Here is a 12,249-nt window from a genome sequence, read left to right on the forward strand (position 1 = left end):
GATAGTTAGCCAATACATCTGGGTCCAGGGAGGGCTTCTTAAGGAGGGGCCTCACCACCATCAGTTCCATTCAACCCATGATGGCTTAAAAGTATTAAAATCATTCATGATTCATATAACACTATAAATAATAAAATATCCACAATAAATATAAAACATTATACAGGTAGTCCTCGACTTATGACCATAATGGAGCTCAAAATTTATGTTGCTACCTGAGACATTTGTTAAGTGAATTTTGCCCCATTTTATGATCTTTCTTGCCACAGTTGTTAAGTGAATCACTGCAGTTGTTAAGTTAGTAACATGGTTGTTAAGTGAATCTGGCTTCCCCATTGACTTTGCTTGTCAGAAGATGGCAAAAGGTGATCACATGACCCCGTGAGTCAGTAACCATAGGGATGTTGCAATGGTTATAAGAGTGAAAACAGTCCTAACTCACTTTTTTCAGTGCCGTTATAACTTCAAACAGCCACTAAATTAACTGTTGTAAGTCAAGGACTGCCTATATTATTCTCAGGAAATGATTACAGATTAAAACATCCACAGTAAGCAGTAAAGTTTGGCTCTGGGTGCCAGAGTGTAGTGTGAAGGAGGGCTTGGGTACAGTGCTGGGATGGAGAAATTGTTCAGATGGAGGCAGTGAATGTGCTACAGAAGCACCAGAATCTAGGCGGAGTCTGTCTGTCTAAATTGATTAGGATAGATATGGGTGGTTCTCAGTCCCTTGGGGATGGGAAACTAGGTGGGAAAGAATCCAGACAGGGAGAGAGGAGAAATATGGCATGGGTAGATATAGCTAGAGATGGCGGAGAGTCATTCTTGGGGAAGGGAGTTCCAGCTTTATACCATTACCACATTTGGGCCACATGTGATCAACCCCAGGAACTGGTTTCCAAAGTCTTGTTGGCTCTGGCTTCCAGCTGCTGCTGCTTAATGCCAGACTGACCTACAATTAAGCTCACCTCATCCACTATTTGATAGTGGGTGAGACCGTTGACCTGGCTTACATCATAAATGTGTTGTTAACTACAACTCCAGAGCAGGGATGGATGTGTGGCTGTTTTTCATTCATGAGTTTCTGATGGGCCTCCAGAGGGCCTTCCCCAAATATCACCAGTCAAGAGACCTCTTTGTGAGGCTGGGCCTTAGGCTGGGGATAGCTGCTGACTTACCTCCTCCCTCCAGTGTAGCTGCATTCCTGCCTGGGCTCCTGGATGCTGTATCTGAGATACCCCGGCTCAACCTGCCATCTCTGGGCCTGGGTTCTGAGTCAGACAGGCGTTCAGGACCATCACGGCAGCCCTGATGGTCCTGAATGCCTGGTCTAACTTATTCATGGCCCAACTCAACACAGGGGTCATACATTAGACCTGATGCTTGCCTTGGGGCAGTGACATCATGATCTGGATTTGGGGGATATTACATCAGTCCCCTGCCATGGAAAGATCATTCCCTGTTGGCCCTAGAGTTCTCTGCAGCTGCTCTCATCACAGGGAACCTCCTCAGGATGGGGATGCTGCAATAGTCCTTGATCTCACTGATCTCTTAGTAGTTTTCAGTACCATTGACCCTGGTACCCTGAACAGGTTCCAGGCCTTTTAATATTTTCCCCATAGGTGAAGCTTTACGATGATATTCTATGAACTGACACGTCCTCAAACCGATGCACGGATTCTAGTTCCAAATATAAAACATATTTTCCTACCTATTTGAATGATGGTGCTCAATTCATACAAGAGCAGTTGATTGTTCCCTGCTATATCCATCCGTTTCTCTAAATGGCTGTTCAGGTCGTACACCATTCCTTCCATATCAGAATTCTGGTACTATTGGAAATAAGGGTACATTTCAAAACCTCCTATGAATAAATAATTATGTGGTATTTATGAGAAAAATAAGTTATTTTATACATGAAAAATTCGGCTGAAAAAAACATTGAACGTTTAGGCAAAAGAGAAAGCTGAATCACAAGAACCCATTTTTCTAGACAGTTTATCAATATTAATTTCCTATGGACTAGATCCAGGTTAAATCATTTTTTTCTGTACCGAAATCAACTGTACGTTAGTCATAGCTGAATGTGCTGCATACAAATTGTTCCAGATTCAATTCTCAGCATCAGAGGGCAAAGCAAGGCAATACAATTTTCTAACAAGGTTATACCAATTAGAGTAAATAATTATGTATTGAACTCACTGAAATGTATATTTGATTTAAGGCAGCTTCCTATATTTCTAAAAATATATAATTAGTATATTTTGGAAATGTTGATAGGTTAAAGTAGTGACTCCTATATTCTATAGAAAATAAAAAAGAAACTGATAATGTTGGATACATCATCTCTATCCAACAAATTATTTTCTTCCTAGTACAGAATTGAGAAAGGACCACCTGGTTGTCTACTTTCCATTTCTGTTCTGCTACTGTTCTGCACATTAAAAGTTAAGAGAGGAATAACCCAGGGTCACTCCTTTTGGGACCACAATTGCTTCAAGGAGCTTTGGGAAGTTTTGTCCCTTTAGATATTGAAAGAGATCGTATAGATCAGTCATTTCCAAGCTTTGTAAATTACCCAAAATTGGGTAAAAGTGTTTTTTGTTTGGGAATGATATACAAACCATTATCAAGCACAACAGGGGCATTTAAATTGACTTAAAGGTTTCCACATGTACAGGCAGTCCTCAACTAACAATCAGTCACTTAATGAGAACTGAGGCATAATACTATAATACTTACCCTGCTGACATGATTAGGAGCTGAATCCTCTGTTGGAAAAGGAAGAAAAGAAATGGATACTCTTAATACATTTCAAATCATTTCAGAGAATATGAAAAGAACCAGTTTCTATTTAAAAAAAAATCAAAGTTGCACAATTATTCTGACACTTTCTTCCATATTTAACAAAAATTGAAACAGAAGATTTTCAGCTCCTATTTTAATTGCATATGTTACTTTACATTATAACATTAACTGAAGAATAAGTCTATTCAGTTAATTGGTAAAACTAATTTATTATGCAGAGTACTCCTTCACATATGTCAAGTAGCTGTCAGATCCTTAAAAAAAATCTACTCTGAACCAGTTTAACATGACTAAAGATACTTAGAAACTACTGTAACTACATATTCTACCAAGTTGTTCTTAAGTGCCCGTAGAATTTTGATAAAAAATACTAGCATTTCTTTTGGCGAGAAGAGACAGCAGTTTATCAATTGTGTTTGAAAGTTAGATTTCATAAGATTATCATTTAAACGTTGGTCATAATTACTTCACGTGTGATATGCTGACTATAAGAAGTAGAAGCAGAACATATGACACAACTCAACAATTGCAGTGCTTCATCATCCCACTCTACTGGATAGGGGATGGGATGGGATGGGATGGAATAGAATAGAATAGAATAGAATAGAATAGAATAGAATAGAATAGAATAGAATAGAATAGTTGGAAGGGACCTTGGAGGTCCTGTTTAGGCAGGAAACCCTATACCATTTCAGACAAATGGTTGTCCAATCTCGTCTTGAAAACTTCCAGTGTTGGAGCATTCACAACTTCTATGTAATCATACAGATATAAAATTTGCATTCCTGTTTGTCTCAGATTTTGGTGCTGATTCAATGTTCAGACAAAACCATGTGAAAGCAATGAACAGAAGTCACATTTGTATTGTAGGATGCACTAAATATGTATTTTCTCATAAATTCATGTTTCTCTCTTTTGATCTCTCTTTTTACCATATTGGAATGGATGGATCACTATAGCACTTAATCCAGACCATGACAATAGATTCAATAAGATCCAGTAAATTTAAATACAGTCCATATAAGAGCGAGAAATTGATACTAAATCATTCTTCTTTTAGGGATCATAATATTCAATATATTTTGGAAAAATATGCACTTCCCTTAAGAAATAGAGCTTTTAGTTTAAAATGCTTTTTTGGCTATCTTATGACCTTTCTTTGATGATAAAGAACACTTTTAATTGGTTTTAGCTAGGAAATTTTGATTAGAGAAATCCTTCAGAACTGTAAGTTTTGCAAGTTTTCACTTAAATTAATGCAATGTGCTGTAAGTGAACTGCCTATGAATATGGGTTATCAACATCTTGGCTGCACAGGATGTGCATTTTGAAAGAAATAAGGAATTGCAATTACACTGCATTACAGTACTATGGTATGTCTCAAATCTCTTCTAGATCCATTTCAAAATCCTGATTCTAACCTATAAAGCACTTCAAAAGTGGAGTCACAGCAACTGAAAGACCAATACCTATACCAAATATTGCTACCTGTATCCTGAGATTGTGAACTGAGGCTCTTATTTCCTTTGAACAGTATTAATATGGAATAAAATAAGTATTTTTTTTCTTTCTGATATTATACTAATAAAGAATTAAGTGAATGCTGAACTAAACTGGATGAGCAATCAGTTCTGCTCATGTTTCTTTCACGGACGTTAAAAAGTTTCTCAAGAGTAATATGTCCAACTTTTCAATCCACCATTTCCATCGCATTGTCTGTTTTATAGGTCCAGTTTAGACTAATTCTGACCCTTTTGAAAATGTTAGAGAAATTTCATGATTTCATTTGGATTCAGCATAGCAGAATATTCAGATGCAAGGGAGGTTTAACATCACAATTCACCTTCCTCTTTTCTGAGTTCAACAATCTAGACTGCAGTTATATTAACATAACAAAATGAATATTAATTGTACATCTTGTATAGCACTTAGATTTTTATTTGAACAGTAATAATTTCTACCAATATTCTAATAATATATAGTATAAAATAATCAACCTATCAGCTCATATTTCTTTTTAAACAAGAAGTCCAGACTTGACATATTTGGCACTTCTGTAAATGTTCAGATATTTGAGTGAGTTATAAAAGATAATTTTCTTCTGAATATTGGTAGGATAAAAGTCAGATTCATACCATAAACTCACTACAGTTACTTAGTTTGGAAGTAAGGAGTTTTTGGACTTCCAGTTGTCAATATGATCAGCACTATGACTGCCAAAGATAAACAAAAATATTTTTTGTTTTGCATTTCATGCATATAACTGTAACAAAGGATTAAAAACTGGATTACATATTCCAGGAAATAACACAGCTTTTTGCATGTGTACTGTGAATTCTTATAATAATATTTCATAATGTCTAGTATATCTAGAATAAAAAAGTATTAAGAATGTGAAAAACTGAAGATTTCATGGGTTGTAATGTAATGTTATAATGAATGTTGTGTTTTCTTTTTCACGCAGACTGCAAATGCAAAAATCTGCACTTTGTGTGCATTATAGATAATGTTGTCATGCTGTTTAGACTGGTTGCCAAGTCCGTAGGTTATGTTGCTTTCTTTGTCTTTTGAATTTTATAGAAAACTGCTAAATGAAAATATGTGCACCGTTCATGTGCATTACAAAGAAGTTTGTAGTATACATAAAATGAAATGTATATTTTCCCTACTAACCCAACAAATACATTGTGACTCAGAGGTTTGCCCACACCATGGTTAATTGAAATGCAGTACACCAAACAAAAAACTAAGTCCCTCAATTTTTTTGTACCATTTTCTGTCTTACTCTCTTGGTCTCACATCTCCATTGCTCCACTTCATTGTCCTCATGCAAAATCTACATACAGATCAAAATGCTGCAGATACAATATGGTGAAATAAATTGGTTCCCCCTCAGTAAAGAAGTGACACAAAGCATATAATATATGCAAGAGTCAAGGCATAGTATATATTGTGGGAAGCGGGACTAAAAGAAGATGAGCAAGATTTTAAAACTGGAGAAACACCAATAATCTGTACTATATTGATGACATGACTGTATTCTTATCATTAAACATGCAAATGAAAGTGATTGTAGCCAAGGAACACAGTAAAAACATGAGACCAATTGACTATGAAGATAGTAAAGTGGTAAGATACTTCTGCTTCTTAGGATTCCAGCAATCAAGATATATGCCACCGATTAGCACTTGATAGAGCATTTATGAAAACCTTGAAAAGATATTCGGATGTTGTGACTTGTCTATACCTACAAAATCAGAATTGTACAATTCTGTGTACAATTATGGTGACATTCCATGGAAGCAAAAGTTGGACTTGCAAGATGAAAAAACTCAATTACAGTGGCAATATATGCATCATTGGAAGACCAGGTTGGTGATGGATCATCCTGAAAAAAAATCTATCTATGTAGTCACTAAACATTGATACCAATTTGATGGTATATAATCAGTCAAATTTTGTTTGATAATACCTTTGATCTGAAATACATAAGACAATATCAGTTCCAAAAACTTTTTAAGACTTTCTTAAACTCTTTTTCAACTCTCTGCCTGAGAATGAATATTTTAGCTGCTACTGATATATATCTTGTCTTTCACCCTCTTTAAGTAAACAGTACAGGATAATATTAGGAAGGTTAGATTGCACTAACTGTTGCTAAAATTCCTTCCTCAAAATGTGATATTATGCTATTCACACATCTTCTCCTAAGAGCACAGTGGGTGACCTATGTCTTGTACTCAACCAAATTTTTCTCTAATTAACAAAATTCAGAAATTGGTGGTGGGAAAAGACAAAGGAATATTGGCAAAAACTGGAAGATCAAAGATAACTGGTTAATAACCATCTCTGGAATAGAGATAGAAGATTTTAAGAACAGCCCCGCTGGCTCACATCAAAGTCCATATTAGCCCAGCATTTTATTTCTCACAAATAACCCACAAAAGCCTGTGAGTTGTTCACCAACAGGGTGAGGAAATACCCCTTTCCCATAGTTATCCCTTTGCAACTTCTTTATAAATATGTTGTTCCAAGCCTGAAGATAGCATTGGCTTTTCAAAATTGAATATTCCCCAAAAGCTTGTTCTCCAGGATTTATTCAGTCTCTTTAGTGGCCACCACCACCATATAAAAGGCTAAGAGTTAAAGTGATTAAAATAGTTTCACAATTCTCTTCAATTTAGTCTTTTAAAAGAAAATTATTAAATTATCTAAATGTGGGAGAAGAGATTATAACAAGGTTAGAATGTTAGAATGGTTGCACAGAACTCTGAGCAAAGAAAAACAAAAAAAAAATGAATTTGTCCATAGCCTTACTGGGCCATTATAATGCTAAGGATTACCTAGCTATATTTTAATCAAGACAAATATTTTCAGACAGAACATAGCTGAAAAGTTTCTTAATGCCACATTTAGCAGCATTGTACAGCTCCAATAAGTTAGTTGGTTCTGAGTCTTATTTGGCAGATTGTGTACACAAACATTGTTATCAGCCTGAATCAGTCCACTACAGCAGGGCTTTTCAACCTTTTCACCCATTGTACCACTTTTAGGATATGGCAATATCCGAGTACCACCAGTCGCCTAGCAAGGTGTCAAAAAATTGATGACCCCCCCAAAAGGAAAAAAGTGATGAACTACAGGTAGTCTTCGACTTACAACAGTTTGCTTAGTGACTGTTCGAAGTTACAATGGCACTGAAAAAAGTGCCCCCCAAGCCACAGCCGAGCAAGACACCTGCCTGCCCACCCGGCCGCACTCTTCCTCCTGTCCGAGGTTTTCATTGTTGTGAGCATTTCTATTGGGGATTAGCAGCGAGGGTGGGGTGGGGGGGTGTTTGGTTTTTATTCCCCCCCCCTGTCTGCTGGGTGGTTGCAGCAGGTTTTGGTCACTTCACATGACCCTGGGACACTGTGACCATCATAAATATGAATCAGTTGCCAAGCATCTGAATGTAAATCACAAGACCCTGGAGAGGCTGCAACATTCCAGCTGATTGGTGCTTCTTCTGGGCTCAGCAGAAGCACCAGGATCAGCGCCGAGCTCCAGCTGGAGCCTGGCGCTGATCCTGGCGCTTCCACTGAGCCCTGACAGCCCCGAAGAAGAACCGATCAGCTGGAAAGTGGCACTGATCCTGGCCCTTCAGCTGAGTCCTGACAGCCCTGCAGCTCCAGCCGTATCTCGCTCAGGCTTCTGCGGTGCTGCCACCGGTTCAGCTCATTCCTCTCCCCTGCTACCACTTTTCTAGGATGGTCGCGTACCACCTGCCAGGTCCCAATGTACCACAGGTGGTACCCGTACCACTGGTTGAAAAGCCCCGCACTACAGGATTAAAATCACTTCATTCACTGATAGTTCATTCAGGTTACAGTCTGCAATCTGCCACCCTGGTGCAGTGTGCATTGGTACATAGACGGTTTGGGACTTGCTTTTTGTCACCCAGCCGGCTTCTATACCAGGGGCAGGCAACCTTGGCTCTTTTATGACTTGTGGACTTCAAACTCCCAGAATTCTTGAGCCAGCTATGCTCAGGAGTTGAAGTCCACGAGTCATAAAAGAGCCAAGGTTGCCCACCCCTGTTCTATACCTAAAGAAGGAACAGAACTGACAGCATTCCAGCTTTTAGAGCAGGATCTTTAATCTCTACATCACATTGGCTCCTGTGTGCACAGATAGACTTGACTTACAGCACAATAAGGACTGGAATTTCCATTGCTAATCAAGATGGTTGTTAAGTGAGTCACATCCAGTTTTTACCACTCTTTTGCCATGGTTGTTAAGTGAAGCTGTTTAGTGAATCACATGGTCGTTAAACGAATCCAGCTTACTTCATTGACTTTGCTTGTTGGAACCCAGCTAGGAAGGTAGCAAATAGTGATCACATGACTGTCATAAATGCATATCTGCAAACTTTGATCAAGTGACCAGGGGATGGTCATTAAGTAGAGGATTACTGTATACATATTGTACACCTATGTTTATATGAATGTATATTTAGCATATATAGAGAGAATTTTATGTACAAACATTCACAGATATATAATTTTGTATACGTATTACACATAACACAATTATGCATTGTAGAATGAAATTAGACTTCAGGGGCTAGAATAACACTGATGGGAGTTTCAAGTTACTGAGAACTGGTGCTTCACAGGCCAGCTGAGCTTTAAGGATTTGGCTCAGTAACATAAGAACAAATTGTAACAATCTCTGTGTCTGTTTTCACTATATTGTAAAAAAAAAATTGGAATAGTTTCAAACCAAATGCAAACTATTGCTTCTTTTTTTGTTTGCCCTTGGCAAGCAAATATCCCTGTGAGTTGTATACTTGTGTGTATGTGTGTGCGCGCGCGGGGGCACACACACTTTTTACTTGTAAATATTCAGATTTTCTTTTTATTGCTGTTGTTTTTGCAAACTACCTGAATAAAAAGCACAAACCTGAATTATAATCCAACAACTGAAGAACAATTAAAGTAGACCCCTGTGAATTTTCTATTTGCACCATTAACCTATCATGGAACAGAACACATATTGTTTTACGGGATCTTTTTCTTGTTTCCATGCTCTTTAAGTACCCTGAAAGCAAACAGACTTTTGCTGAACTCTATAGTGCAATCCTTAACATCTGCAGTGAAGTCAAGACTGAATCGTTCCGTCTCATTTCAGACCAGCTGAGAAGAGAAACAAAAGAAAACACCCCTTGAGAATTGTCTGCTAACGTCAATAAGGGTAAGGGGATCATTAGCAATAGAAATGATATGTTACCACATGGGAGACAGCAGCGATCCAACATGGAGCAGATTTACGTCAAGGGAAGTTTTCATTCTCTCTGAAGGAACCCTGCTGTAACTACAACATGCATACATTTGTACTAAAGTCACATTTTATTTATTGTACTCTAGGGATTAAAAGCACTGCACTAAAAAAAAAAACTTCAAGTGTCCTCAAGACAACTGTAAAGATGAGAAAACTTACAAAAATGTATTTCTTTCTCTTTTCTAGGAATCTGTGGGTAATCATATTCTTTCTTCTAACAAAGGTTTATACTATATATATATATAAAACAGTGGAAAATTCAGAAGACTGCAAGTCATCCAGGACTCTATGAAAATTCATAATGAGGCAGACTGTCTACATGATAAATGCCTTGTCTGGAAGTATCTTAAATCTCCTGCTACTCAAGTCACACAACATAAACCACTTTTCATGCAGTCTTAAAAAAATAAATGTATGGAAGAGGATTTCATTTTGCTTGCTGCATATTCACCCATCTTGCAAGATTATATGCACTGTCTTTGATATATGAACAGGTTAGCGTTTATGATGAACACAGTAGTGTCTCCACAGTGTGAGCTACCATAATTGATCGCTTGTTTAAGCAAGTCCAGCAATACTGTCCTCCAAATGTAAGTCAGGTAATGCATTTCCAACTTCCAACATCATAAGCCATGTTAGATAGGACTAATGTGAGCTACAATTTAACTACTTTTGGAGGGACATTTATTGCTTATATTTGCCCTAAAAGTTCTGTAGTTGCAGTTTCTTTCACCAACTGCTGCATCACAATCATGCCTGCTCTGAGAATCTCTAGTTCAAAATATTTAAGTGATGAGGATCACTATAAGATGAAATTTCACAAGATTCAATAGTCTTAAATAAATTGCATGTGAAACTGGTTAGAGAGCTGGATGGATACATAGAGGGTGTTTATGGACTACAGTTATTCTCTGCATATAGTCTCATGGTACCTCAATGCACACCTGTAAAAAATGCTTGTTGAGGGGAAAAAAAGATAAGGATGAATCTATTAAGACTTGTGATCTTCTTCTACTCACCCAATATTTTTAAGACTGGTAAAACAAACAACTTTCATCATTGCCTTGGCCATAAAGGAAAATCTGACTTTTGTGCCCATTTTTCTTCCACCCTTTTTCAAGTTGACTACCGTAGTCTTTAAGTACTTCTTAATTAACGGACAAAACTTTTACCTTTAGCACCAGAAGGGGAGGAAGTTCTTCTCAATTCCTAGTTGAGTTCAGAATTCAGAATAAAGCAGCTTAATTCTAACAACTTTTAAAATTAAAGTAGTCAAGAAAAACTTCAGCGTTATAAGTACTCAAAACACCAAAGCTAAATGCTGATTTTTTCAGATTCTAATTAATGCATACATTAAAGACTATTGTTTTCTATTCCTACATTTGATTGCTAGTCTTATGTTTTTAATGATAGTATTGTAGTATTTTTTGTATTTGTTTTTTATCAGGCTGTCAGCCGCCCTGAGTCCGTAAGGAGAAGGGCGGGGTAAAAATTAAATAAATAAATAAATAAAATAAATAAATAATTGCTGGTTGCTCTTTTCTCATTGTTTTAAAATAGGAGTAAAAAAGATTGTTCTGTACCAGAACCCTTGAGAATACACTTACGTTCGTCTTTGACATTCTCACCTGATTCTGAATAACACAACCTTTATTTGGGGATATAAGACAATATTTCAGTTTCAAGATAAAATGATGTTCTTATGCATTACATATGTTTCAGAAATATTGATCAACTACCACGTCACCAAAAGCCAAAGTATTGTTGCAATAATGTCTAGTAATTGGGTATTCTTTTTGTATTTTTTTTCAAGACTCTTTCACGATAAACATTGTAAATGAATAAGCGTAGTTGCAGTGTACTACTTCAATCCCAAAGCAAGCTCTTTAAATTACAAGAGCACAAAACATCTCCGGGTGAATAGTAATACTACTCTTCAGTATGAAATAAAATGGGATTGATAAGCCAGATACATACATTTTCTTTTCCAGTTAGGCAGAAGGCTTTCTAGCAAGATCTTCAATTTTTTAGTATTTCTGAATATAAAAAATTGGAATGTATAGCTCTGATATTTATGTATTGCTTATCTTTTCCACTTTGGATAAAGGAGAATCAAGTGGCCACTGGAGTTGGACAGTAATATATTTGAATAAATATAAATAAATAACTAATAAAGCAAAGAAGACAGGAAAGATTCGACCTAAGGAGAAGTAAATGTTGGAAATAAATATAGGAGATCCACAAAATATTAGTGCTTAAGGCACCAGGCTAGAAACCAGAAAACTGTGAGTTGCTCCTCAGGCATGAAGGCAAAACTAAGTGACTTTCAGCCAGTCACTATCTCTCAGCACAACTCACCTCAGCTCAGAGGGTTGTTGTTGGTGGTGGTGGTAAAATAGGAGGAAGAAGGAGAATTAGGTATATTTGCTGCCTTGAGTTATTTATAACAATGATAAAGGCAGGATAATAAAAAATCAGATAAGTAAATTACCTAAAATGCGATGGATATTGATATTTACACTTTGAGGCATTTCTGTTGATGGGTTTTTATTCATTTTTAAAATTTAATAAACAGTTCACCTTTTCAAATTATATTTAACCAGTCACAATAATCTCCTATAT

At 36.8% G+C, this 12,249-nt stretch overlaps 1 protein-coding gene across 1 annotated transcript in view; it reads right to left on the reverse strand.

Annotated features, from left to right (window-relative positions):
- The window catches only part of PDE10A (phosphodiesterase 10A), a 94,720-nt gene that overhangs the window by 48,403 nt on the left and 34,068 nt on the right, over window positions 1–12,249 (reverse strand). Inside the window, exons 3-4 of the mRNA XM_029284518.1 lie at window positions 2,740–2,768; window positions 1,709–1,829 (exon numbers count right to left, since the gene is read on the reverse strand). Coding sequence (XP_029140351.1) covers window positions 1,709–1,829; window positions 2,740–2,768 — 150 coding nt within the window. The remainder of the gene's footprint in view (window positions 1–1,708; window positions 1,830–2,739; window positions 2,769–12,249) is intronic.

The sequence above is a fragment of the Protobothrops mucrosquamatus genome, unplaced genomic scaffold, assembly GCF_001527695.2.
Source record: "Protobothrops mucrosquamatus isolate PMUCROS unplaced genomic scaffold, P.Mucros_1.0 scaffold678, whole genome shotgun sequence".
In the NCBI taxonomy this organism is placed as follows: domain Eukaryota; kingdom Metazoa; phylum Chordata; class Lepidosauria; order Squamata; family Viperidae; genus Protobothrops; species Protobothrops mucrosquamatus.